General features: G+C 36.1%; 2 protein-coding genes across 7 annotated transcripts in view; one reads left to right on the top strand and one right to left on the bottom strand.

Moving 5' to 3' along the window:
- The first annotated feature begins 1,090 nt into the window (after window positions 1-1,090).
- Window positions 1,091-3,673, top strand: LOC6046475 (vacuolar protein sorting-associated protein 72 homolog). Of its 2 annotated transcripts, none has more exons than XM_001863631.2 (4): window positions 1,091-1,331; window positions 1,399-1,817; window positions 2,956-3,139; window positions 3,194-3,673. In XM_001863631.2, the coding sequence occupies exons 1-4, from the start codon at window positions 1,195-1,197 to the stop codon at window positions 3,600-3,602; spliced, it is 1,149 nt and encodes a 382-aa protein (XP_001863666.1). In that variant the 5' UTR covers window positions 1,091-1,194; the 3' UTR covers window positions 3,603-3,673. The 2 variants fall into 2 exon arrangements, with proteins under 2 accessions (XP_001863666.1, XP_038105188.1); XM_038249260.1 differs by having other exon boundaries at window positions 1,195-1,331; window positions 3,197-3,673.
- Window positions 3,674-9,343: 5,670 nt separating this feature from the next.
- LOC6046477 (protein unc-80 homolog) overlaps window positions 9,344-11,253 on the bottom strand; it is a 46,189-nt gene continuing 44,279 nt past the window's right edge. For 3 of the 5 annotated variants that reach the window (XM_038266343.1, XM_038266405.1, XM_038266465.1), the window contains one exon: window positions 9,344-10,703. In XM_038266343.1, the coding sequence (XP_038122271.1) occupies window positions 10,621-10,703 (83 nt within the window). In that variant the 3' untranslated portion in view covers window positions 9,344-10,620. The remainder of the gene's footprint in view (window positions 10,704-11,253) is intronic. The other 2 variants (XM_038266239.1, XM_038266286.1) reach the window with 1 other exon arrangement.

Raw genomic sequence — 11,253 nt, 5'->3', positions numbered from 1 at the left:
CAAATTGAATATTTTTAATTGTTTGGCTATTACCAAAATTTTCTGCCATTCAATTCTAACAAAATTCTAGCAGGATTCTAGCAGAATTCTTTGCCATCTCATTCTAGCTTAATTCTTACAGAATTCTAGCTGGAGGCCTGTCATAATAGTTCTAGCAAAATTCTAGCAGGATTCTTACAGAATCGGTTGATTTCGCCGGCTTCTGCTAGAACCGGTTATTGCATTTGAGCTAGAATTCTCAAAGAATTCTTGAGAAAATCTAGCAGGATGCTGGCAGCGTTCTAGTAAGAACATTTTCGCTCTGTAAGATTTCTCTAAGAATCCTGCGAGAACGCCGTGACTGGGTAGAACCGGTTATTGCATTTGAGCTAGAATTCTTTGAGAATTCTAGCAAAGTTCTGGCAGGATGATGGCACCGTTCTTGTAAGAATATTTTCGCTCTGCTAGATTTCTGTAAGAATCCTGTGAGAACGCCGTGACTGGGATAGGGAGACTGGTCGAAGTGAATTTGACGTACCCAAACAGACGCGCGTTTGACGTATCCAAACGAGCATTATTCTTTATCCCTAATTTTTGATCGTGTTTTTACCGTTTTACATAAAAATTGACATAGGGCTTTAGTACCCAATTTGGCGGGGAGATTAAAAATCCCATTTCACGTTACGTAATAAAAGAACGCTCCCCGATTTCAAAATAATGTCATGGCCTATCTACAATCACTTAGCTTAGAAAATTTCACTTAGCTTAGGAATTTGAATCAATGGAAATGAATCTGAGTTTCTACAATGGAAAAGTAATCAAATTAGAAACTGACGTTTGGTTTGGAAAATTTCAAAATCTACGGTAAGTTGACGTTTCCATATCAAAGGTAAACAAACAACTGCATAGCAACGTATATCAGCCCAGCAAGTTTTCTAAGTTGATTGTGGATGACTAACGTAAGTTGCAGACTTTCCTAAGTAACTACTTTACTTAGATGTTCTAAGCTAAGTGATTGTAGATAGGCCATCATGTTCAGCTCCGTTCACATTCGCATTCGCGCAATAATCGATGAAATTTTTTTCCGTGTCACAAAAAAGTTTGACGTTTCCGAAAGTTTGTTTGTTTGCGGTCGAAATCAAGAGGCAAATTATTTTTTTCTTTAAATAAAATAAAATTACGAATATTGTGCAGTGATATATTGCTCGAGTGACAATGGCAGCGAACCGTGAGCGACGTGCCAATGCCGGAAACCGGATCGCCAAGCTGCTGGACGAGGAAGAGGAGGACGAATTTTACAAAACGGCTTACAACGGCGGTTTTCACGATACGGCGGATGATCGGGATTACATGTAAGGATGAAGGGTGGTCAAATTGATTGTCGCGGGAAGTTTAGTTATCTTTTGCATTGCATTGTAGTCAAAAGAACGACGATGATGATGACATCGTGGACTCGGATTTTTCTATTGACGAGAATGACGAACCCGTGTCGGACCGCGAGGAAGAGTCCGCTCCCAAGCGCAAAAAGAAGGCCGTCAACACGCGAGCGTACAAGGAACCCGTGGCGAAGAAGAAAACACCGGTGAAGGCACCCAAAGAGGCGCGGCCCCGTGCCGAGCGGCAAAAATCGCCCAAGTACACTGTGCAGGATTCCGGCCGAAAATCGTTCCGCAAGACCACGGCGGCCAAGACGGCAGCGACACTTGTTCGGATCAAGCAGCGGGTTGAAGCGGAAAAGCGGAAGCCGAAGGTGGTCAAGATTGACGAGTACATTCCGACGCAGGAGGAACTGCTCGAGGAGGCGGAGGAAACGGAGAAGGAAAATCTAAAGTCGTTGGGTAAGGTTTTATGGTTTGTATTATTTTTCTTATTGAAAAGTGCCGGCGACAAAATTGGGCGAAAGTGTGCACTGCGGTAATCGAATGTATCGGCGGCTTGCTTCCAGTTGCATTTGATTTGAGGAGAAAGTTTTTCAGTCCACCAGGGGCTTTTTAGGGGGCAACAGTTTCGTAACGTTTTTTAAATGTAACTGAGTACAATAAATCCCTAAAGTGTGCTCTTTTTGGGGGGCGCAAACCGAAGAAGAGCACAATTCTGGGGAGCGTTATTTCAGGTAGATCATCAGGTCATAACTCTCGGGAGTTCCTGGAGAACCCATAACAATCCAACATGGCGAAGAGTATCCATCGTGGCTCACTGAAGCTACCTGAAGCCATACCGATGGTTAATTCAACCATATAGACCCCCGTTGGATCTAGGCCATGACTTCAGGGAGTTCTTGGATACCCAGATTTGAGGATGGCCCATAAATCAGTGTTTTGTGGATGACCCCTTATAATTTATTTTCATTTATTTGTAAATAAAGTACATTAAAAAGAGAAAATCCCGTTTTATGCCAAAACCCCGCAATAACGCTCCCCTGATTTGCGCTCAAACCCTGAAATAACGCTCCCCAGAATTACGCTCTTTCTCAAAAACAGCGCACTTTAGGGATTTATTGTACTCCGTTACTTAAAAAAATGGGTTTGAAAGATTGGTCTAAGTTTGTTTTTTTTTTATGCTTAACACTGCAAATATGAAATTTACAGGAAGTTCCGGATTACCGAAACTGTTGCCCCCGAAAAAGCCCTTGTTGGATTGAAAAACCTTCTCATCAAATCAAATGCAACTGGAAGCAACCCGCCGATACATTCGATTGCATCTACTGTAAATTGAATTTACTGTAAAAATATATATTATATCGCTTCAAAGTAGCGATATTTACGAAAAAATAATTATTTTATAATTAAACCGAATGACGAAATAATCATTTAAACCCAATGCACCCCCGAATCTGTTTTCGCGGTGTTCATTTGCTTGCGCATACTCGCGATCTCCGGGCGGTGAATTTTTCGACCAATTTTGTCGCCGGCACTTTTCAATGAGAAAAATAATAATTGTGGGCAAAAGTCAGTTGATTGTGGATTTATATTACAGAAAAATTCCGGAAAATGGAGCTCGAAAAAAAGAAGACCCGGCCCACGAAGCGGGTTTTCACTGGTCCCATTATAAAGTATCAGTCGTTAACAATGCCGTTAGTGGAGGAATTGCAGGCAGGTTCGAGTGTGGATTCGTTAGCCAAAATGGAACATGATGAAATGGATGAATTGAGGGATAAAAGGTTTATTATTGTAATTATTTGTCTGTTCTTTAATAACTTATGCTAATTTTCCAGTAGCGGCAAAGAAAAGCAAAGCAAAAAGAGCGGCAATCGGAAATCGACCAAAGTGGCCGTCAGAGGGCACTGCGAGCGCACCTTCATCACGTTTGAAAATGATCTGGACGACGCCCTGTTCGGTACGTTCTTCCCCAAGCCACAGAAACGGGAACGTCGCAGCCAGATTTGTGCCATCACGCGACTTCCGGCCCGGTACTACGATCCGGTCACGCAGCTGCCCTACCGGAACCTGCAGGCGTTCAAGATTCTCCGCGAGGCTTACTACCAGCAGCTGGAGGACAGAGGCAACCCGGACAATCCGGACGTGAGCAAGTGGCTTGAGTGGCGCAAGCGAATCAAAGAGTACAGACTGAAGAGTTTAAACAAAAATAGTTCATTGATGGGAATGATTTCCGGAAGCAACTAGAATTGTGCGTGTGTTTGTTTAAACAATTTCTCATTATGATTAATTACGAAAAAAAAATTGCTTTAAAAAAATGAACTCTCCTTTTCTCCTGATGGCATGCACCTCCACAGCATCCAGGTTGAGCGATTCCTTGAGTTTCTTCTTGACGAATTCAGGTGAAGCCGGTGGAAGTCCCCTGATGACGACGCGGAGTTGCCGCTCGCTTCGTTTATCGTGGGTATAGAACTCCACTTTGTTCGCAATCAAGTGGGCCCGCGCGGTTTCGAAACGCTCCTCGGAGATACACAGCAATTTGATCCCAAACGGAGTCAGCTTGTAACTTGGCTTGGTTGTGCACGACAACATTACACTCCTCAGCTTGCCGAAGCTCATATTCTTTACCACCAGAGGCGGTTTCTTGGCCACTGGAACCGGTGGGACGTTTCCTTTCCCGGCTGGGTTACCTTTGTTATTGTTGTTGTTGTTGTTCTCCACCAGGGGGCTGAACTTGTTGTTGTTGAGGAGCTGTTCCTCGCTATCAAAAGAAATGTCAAATGGGGCAAATCTAAGTTAAATTCATGTGAACATGAAGTGAACAGCATTCGAAAAAAGAATGGAAGATCCTTCGATAGCGATCAGCTGATTTTGGATGATTTTCACATCTATTTGGCATGTAATTATTGTGTCAATATTTGGAGACTCTCATGTTAAAAAACACTTGAGATTGCTGTGTTGATTTATTTCAGTGGACGGACACACATCCCCGGCTAGGCGGTCGTCATGTTGCGTTCTCCCCGTCGCCGATTCAGTCCGGTGAGGGCCACATCACGAGGAATGGTAAGTTTTATTTCCGCAACCACACCACACAAATATGGGGCAAAATTGATGCGTTTTTCAACAGCCTACAAAATACACTCACCCGTCCTCGCGCCCAGATCAAACCAGCCCAGACGAACGCTGGCAGTCAAGGACCGCAGGATGCAGCGGGGCCATCCAACATGGCCGCATCGGCTGGCAATCTTGTGCCCAAGCGAACAGAAATATACCGTTGAAGACCACAGACCGACCACCAGCACGCCAGCAGGTGCAAAAGGGCCCGCTAACTTGTCCGTGAGGCATCTGTTCAAGCTAATGGACAAGCATTCGCACAAAACGACACCGGCTGTGCCAACCACCAACGTTGCCAATCCAAACCTCAACTATATTGGTTACGATGCCGGATTTTCACACTTTTTAGAACTGTTGAACCGAGGCATGTCTGGAGCGACGCTTTCGGCGTCTGACGTAATGAATAATTACGAATTAGGCCAAAGCCACGCCAGGGATTTGCAGGAGCTACTGCATGGACAAGCGAACGCATCATCGTCGCCGCCGCCGCCGGAAGTGACCCGAGACGGACCGTCGCAAACGAATCGAACAGAGCCGCCGATGGTCATGATGACGTCACTGCCCGATAGAGTCCAATTGCCACTGAATGGGAACGAGTCGCAGTCACCGCAGCCGACAACGCCTTCCGTTGAGATCTGGGAGGAGTCGGTGATCTCACCCAGTCCAGCAGACCAGCCGCCGATACCGGTAACGCCACATCGTGATCCGATACGAATAAGAAGGAGCCACCGCACAGGCCAGACGCCCGCCCAAGTTCCTCGACGCCGAAGCCTAAACGGTGGATTCCACGACATGCTGTCGAAATGGAATACAAATCTTTGCGCAAAACGCTCAGCTCGATGGCAGTTGAAGCTGTGTTGCTGAGCATTGGGCTGTTCGTCGACATTGTGGCGAAAAAGGCCCAGGAACGACTATATGTACATCCGTTGTTCCGTTCTTCAAGCTGGGATTACCGGTACACAAACTGGGAACGAGGACACATCGGCAATGCTGGGAACCACCCCAGCAGTCAGCGGGCCAAAGACCAGACATTCTCAATAGCGAACATAGCTCTGCTTTAACAACGAAAGGACCACCCGGACAGCGAAAGGTGGAGTACATAGTCTTGGGGGATAACGATGTTGCCGTGCCACCGGAGTTTTTTAAGGCAGTTGCTGTCTTTTACGACGATGATGACGGTAATGGAGAGGTCCGATTCCATGGGTGGATAATGGAAAACAGGTCAGATATCCCGGATGCGCCTCTTCATTCTTTTCATTAGTCAAAGGACGATATTTCAATTTCGAGTGGTTTGATTTTGTTTCAAGACACCAAATTCAGCTACGAGAACGATTTATTCTGCCAAGGAGACAGTCCTAAATAAACCCACCACTGAGAAATTATTGAGAATGTTCACTGCTGTTCGTTTTGTAGAGGAGATTGGTAATGAGAAATAAAAGTTAGTTTCGTATGCATACCCAAATAACGATACTTCTTAATCCATATTTAGATGCCTTCCTCACATCTACGGTTCATTGATGGGAATGATTAATTGTTTAATTAATTTCTCATTATGATTTATTACGAAAACAAAAATACTTGATCAAGTCAACCAGAACACCTATATTTCTTTGTTTGGATGTACAGGAAAGCGTTGTCTAAACATTTTACCTAAATTGCACAATTTTTATTTTTCTTTATTGATGGGTTCATCGTGTGCAACACATTAACATCAACGATTTTTGCTCTATCACATGTAAATCAGACTATCTTTACGATGTTTTTGCTAGGGACTATAGTGCTTGCTGTGAATAAGTAACCGTGCTGCAGTTTCTTGTGCAGTTTGTCGTTTTTAATACTTTCCATTGATCTCTTCTGTTTGCTCTTTCCGTTACAATTTTTTATGACTTTTTTTTCCGGCCGAAAAGTAGTCTTATTCAAACAAAATTAGCTTTTCCTACTCTCACTTTATTTCCTTTTTGCTAACTAACACGTTCCAGCTATGTTCAGGGTTGTTACGGAAAAGTCGAAAAAAAATCCGCGCCAGATCCGCGCCGACCTCAAAACCCAATCCGCGCGAAATCCGCGCCATATAAAAAAATCGCGACAAACTAGAAGAGAGTAACATAATGAATAAAATTTTAAACGAAAAAAGAATAATACAGAAAGCATTACTGATCCGTTGATCAGTTGTGGATTCATATCCCACCTGCGCCAAGTGGAACTTTTTCTGCCATTTCTGAAACAATATTAACATTTTTTGTAACACTTTAAATATCGTTGCTTTAAAAACAAATTCAGGAAAAAAAAATTAAATTCAAAACTTAAAAAAATTTAAAACCCTAAAATAAACAACCAAATAATAAAATATAGGGATTTTGTACTTGATAATTCCCACCAAAATTTTACGCTGGAAAATCGAAACACGAAATTTATTTTATTTTTTTCTCTAAATTTCTCTAAACTAAAATACGACTCCAAAAATTTAATAATTTAATAATTTAATAAGGCCGATGCAAATATTTAAAAAAGTTTTTGTCCCTCGGCCCTGGCCGAGGTCAAGGGGGGGGCAAAAAAAAATAAAAAAATATAAAAATTGAAATAACAAGCCATAGTCTTTACATTTAAATGAAAAAAGTGTTTTAAAATGCATTTTACACTAGTTCAGTTGTTTTGCAATCATTAGTTTAAAAAAATCTAAGATCTGACTAAAACAAAAATTGTATCGAAAAAAAAGTTTTTGCATTGAAAATTTTCAAAAAATCTTAAGATTTTTTAATAAACCCAAACATGCTAAAAATGATTTTAAACGCAGAAGAATGTATTTTAATTTGATTTCAGCTGGTTGCACATGAATTTTCATTGAAATTTTGAAGTTTATTGTAAAAATATTTTTTTTTGCCCCTTGATTTTTCGGGCTAATTTTGAAGGGGGGGTGACAAAAACTTTTAAAAATATTTGTACCAGCCTAATTTGATAATTTAATAATTTAATAATTTAATAATTTAATAATTTAATAATTTAATAATTTCATAATTTCATAATTTAATAATTTCATAATTTAATAATTTAATAATTTAATAATTTAATAATTTAATAATTTAATAATTTAATAATTTAATAATTTAATAATTTAATAATTTAATAATTTAATAATTTAATAATTTAATAATTTAATAATTTAATAATTTAATAATTTAATAATTTAATAATTTAATAATTTAATAATTTAATAATTTAATAATTTAATAATTTAATAATTTAATAATTTAATAATTTAATAATTTAATAATTTAATAATTTAATAATTTAATAATTTAATAATTTAATAATTGAATAATTGAATAATTTAATAATTTAATAATTTAATAATTTAATAATTTAAATATTTAATAATTTAATAATTTAATAATTTAATAATAAATTATTAAATTATTAATAATTTAATAATTTAATAATTTAATAATTTAATAATTTAATAATTTAATAATTTAATAATTTAATAATTTAATAATTTAATAATTTAATAATTTAATAATTTAATAATTTAATAATTTAATAATTTAATAATTTAATAATTTAATAATTTAATAATTTAATAATTTAATAATTTAATAATTTAATAATTTAATAATTTAATAATTTAATAATTTAATAATTTAATAATTTAATAATTTAATAATTTAATAATTTAATAATTTAATAATTTAATAATTTAATAATTTAATAATTTAATAATTTAATAATTTAATAATTTAATAATTTAATAATTTAATAATTTAATAATTTAATAATTTAATAATTTAATAATTTAATAATTTAATAATTTAATAATTTAATAATTTAATAATTTAATTATTTAATAATTTATTAATTTAATAATTTAATAATTCAATTATTTAATAATTTAATAATTTAATTATTGATTAATCTAAAAATTCAATAATTTAAAAATTCAATAATTTAAAAATTTAATAACTTAATAAATAAATAATTGAATAACTAAAGAACTTTCATAAAAATAAGAATTTAAGAATTAGAAAAAATCCATGTTATTTTTTTAATTTTTCAATGTGAGAATTTAGGATCGTTTTTGAGTCTGCATGTTTTGGCAATTTAAATTTATGAATTCTATTTTTTTTTTGTTTAATTGAATAGGTAAATTCTGAAATTTTCAATTTTAGACGGAGATTTTAGCAGATTGCTAAGTGGATTTCGTCATGTTTTGATAATTGGGAGTAGGACCAATTCCACCTAAATCAGAGTGGCAACAGAATCTTTAATTTTTTTTAATAAACCACAAATTTCAAAATTTAAATATAAGATTGAAAAAACTTAAAAAATCTAAAAAGAAGTAAAACTTTTTGAAATTCTGAAATTTTTCGAATTTTGTAATTTTGAAATTGTAATTAATATGATCGCTCAATATTTATTGTTTGCTATAAGAATAAGAAATCTCAATACATTTTTAAAAATAAACGCTCCTTAAGATTATTTTTAAAGATTCGTATTGAGAAAAAAAATGAATAGTTTTCAGAAAAAAAATTCTTCATTAACAACTTTTTAGAAATTGATGTTTTTGCACTCAAAGAAAAAGATTGAATTTATTTAATTGCTTATAATATTTTCCTTTGTACCTTGAAAGAAATTCTATCGTTCTTAATTATTTTATTTATGAAAATTGCTATCCGCGCGAAATCCGCGCCTGAACAAAATTAGCCAGCAAATCCGCGTCAGATCCGCGCGATACGCGCCATCCGCGCCATCCGCGCCATCCGCGCGATCCGCGCCGTCCGTAACACAAACCAATTCATTTCAAAATCACTGAGAAATGTTCAGTCTGATGGTAGAATAAAATCGGGCTTATGAAGGCCGATTTAATTTCAGTTTTACAAGCGCGTGTTATGATTCTATTTTTAAATATTTCCGAGCATTTTCCATCGTTCTACTTTACCGACACCATCAGCCGGGACGGGCCTACTTTGTGATCTCCTGGCTCATTCACAAAGTTCTTATTGGAACTATTGAACAAATTTGCAATTCTTAAGATTTCTTTTCATCATTTCAAACATAAAACCTTGCTATGCTATTACTTTTACTACACTTTTCGCTATAACTATGCAACATTCAAATACTTGATTATCAGTGACCGGCATATTTTCGATGATTTCATTCCTACTTTGGCATGTGTTCTTTTCACTTTCTCTGTAAACATTCGATACATTCGTTAAGTTACATATTAAAGTGTTTGATTAAAATAGATTTGGCATGTTAACATTCAAGTGTGTTTGTGTGTAAGTGTGTCCTATATCTGTGTACGCGTGCAGTAGTCGCATGTTTTCTTCCTTTTTAAATTGCGTTAAAAATAAACTGCTTATCTATAAAATACCACCTGGGTTTTTTCCACTGCATTCTAAAGTCCACTAAAAACGACAAAATAATTCTCACAACATTGTTTAACAGTTAACTATATATTTCACTTTCTAAATATATGCTTCATATAAACGTTGGGCTTCTACTACTGTTTTCTAATCATTCATCAAAACAACGTTTTTCAGTGTAAAATATAAAACAATTTCGTAAAACATCTGTTCCAGTGGGATTAATTTTCGTCGTGGGATTTATGTCTCGTTTGTAGTAATATAAATAAGACTTGGTTATTTCGTATTGGTTTTGCTTATTGCAAATATTTTGGCAACCATTGTTATCTTCCTGCAGGGTTTCTGTACTCTCGAATACTGCTTGGTTTATTTACTTGTGATTTTTTTGTCTCTCTGTTCACAATACTTGTGCGTCATAAGATTGTATGGACCAACTTCCTCACCTACTCGCAAAAATTTATTCCAGTTTAAAAAATTGTACCTGTTTTAACACTTTTAAAAACAATACTCGTTTGGTTTTAAAACATTGTCTACCCTTTTGTTAACTTAAATATCACACATGGAAAGCCTTTAACAACACTCTAAACTGTTTACGCTTTTTTATTGTTTGATAGTTGCATTTGGTGCTACCTCTAAATATTTCCACCTAAAGTTTACTTTTCTTTTTCATATTTTGACACAGTAACAACTAGCTACGTTTTGCATGCAATCGGGTGATTAAAACTTGCAGTTTAAAATCGGTAATTGGTTAAAACAGACATCCAACTGTAAATATGTGTGTATAAAACGCTCTAGATTAGTGTATCCTCGTCCTGCGTCTCGAACAACATGAGCAACGAGTGTTGCGACGACGAGCGGCCGCCGAGGGCAGTTCCTGTGAAGAATATTTAAAAAAAAGTTGGTTTATTTATAAAGGCTAGTATGGAGATCGGAAGGAAAGGGGTCAAGAAACAGGAGAGGAGCGTTTTCTTGGGGCTTTTCTTCACCCTCTCTGGCTTGCTTTCGCTGCCGCTGCTGCCCATTTGAACTTTTTCTTGACCGATTCCTTCCGAAGTGCATACACCGCTTAAAACAGTATTTTTATAGCTATACACCAGAATAGTTTCTGGAAAAGAACGTTTTTAGAAATCATCTTGAAATATATGAAATTTGTAGAAAATTGACAAAAACAGACTCAACTATTCGAAGTATTAAAAACCAAAAATCACTTCGGACAATCACATCACAATTTGATAACCCCAAACCTGCTTTGAAATAATTTAAGGTGGAACGGGAAATCTGCTCGACTTGAGTTTTTGGAAGAAAAATAAAAGAAAAAAAAAATATAAATAAATTTGTTGCAGACGAAAGCAAGCAATCTATCGAGTTCATAAATAGATTTTAGTGAACAAGAAGTTTGATAGCAGAGCAATTCTCTACGAAAT

The sequence above is a fragment of the Culex quinquefasciatus genome, chromosome 1 (assembly GCF_015732765.1).
Source record: "Culex quinquefasciatus strain JHB chromosome 1, VPISU_Cqui_1.0_pri_paternal, whole genome shotgun sequence".
Classification (NCBI taxonomy): domain Eukaryota; kingdom Metazoa; phylum Arthropoda; class Insecta; order Diptera; family Culicidae; genus Culex; species Culex quinquefasciatus.
This window is presented reverse-complemented; position numbering and strand designations above follow the sequence as displayed.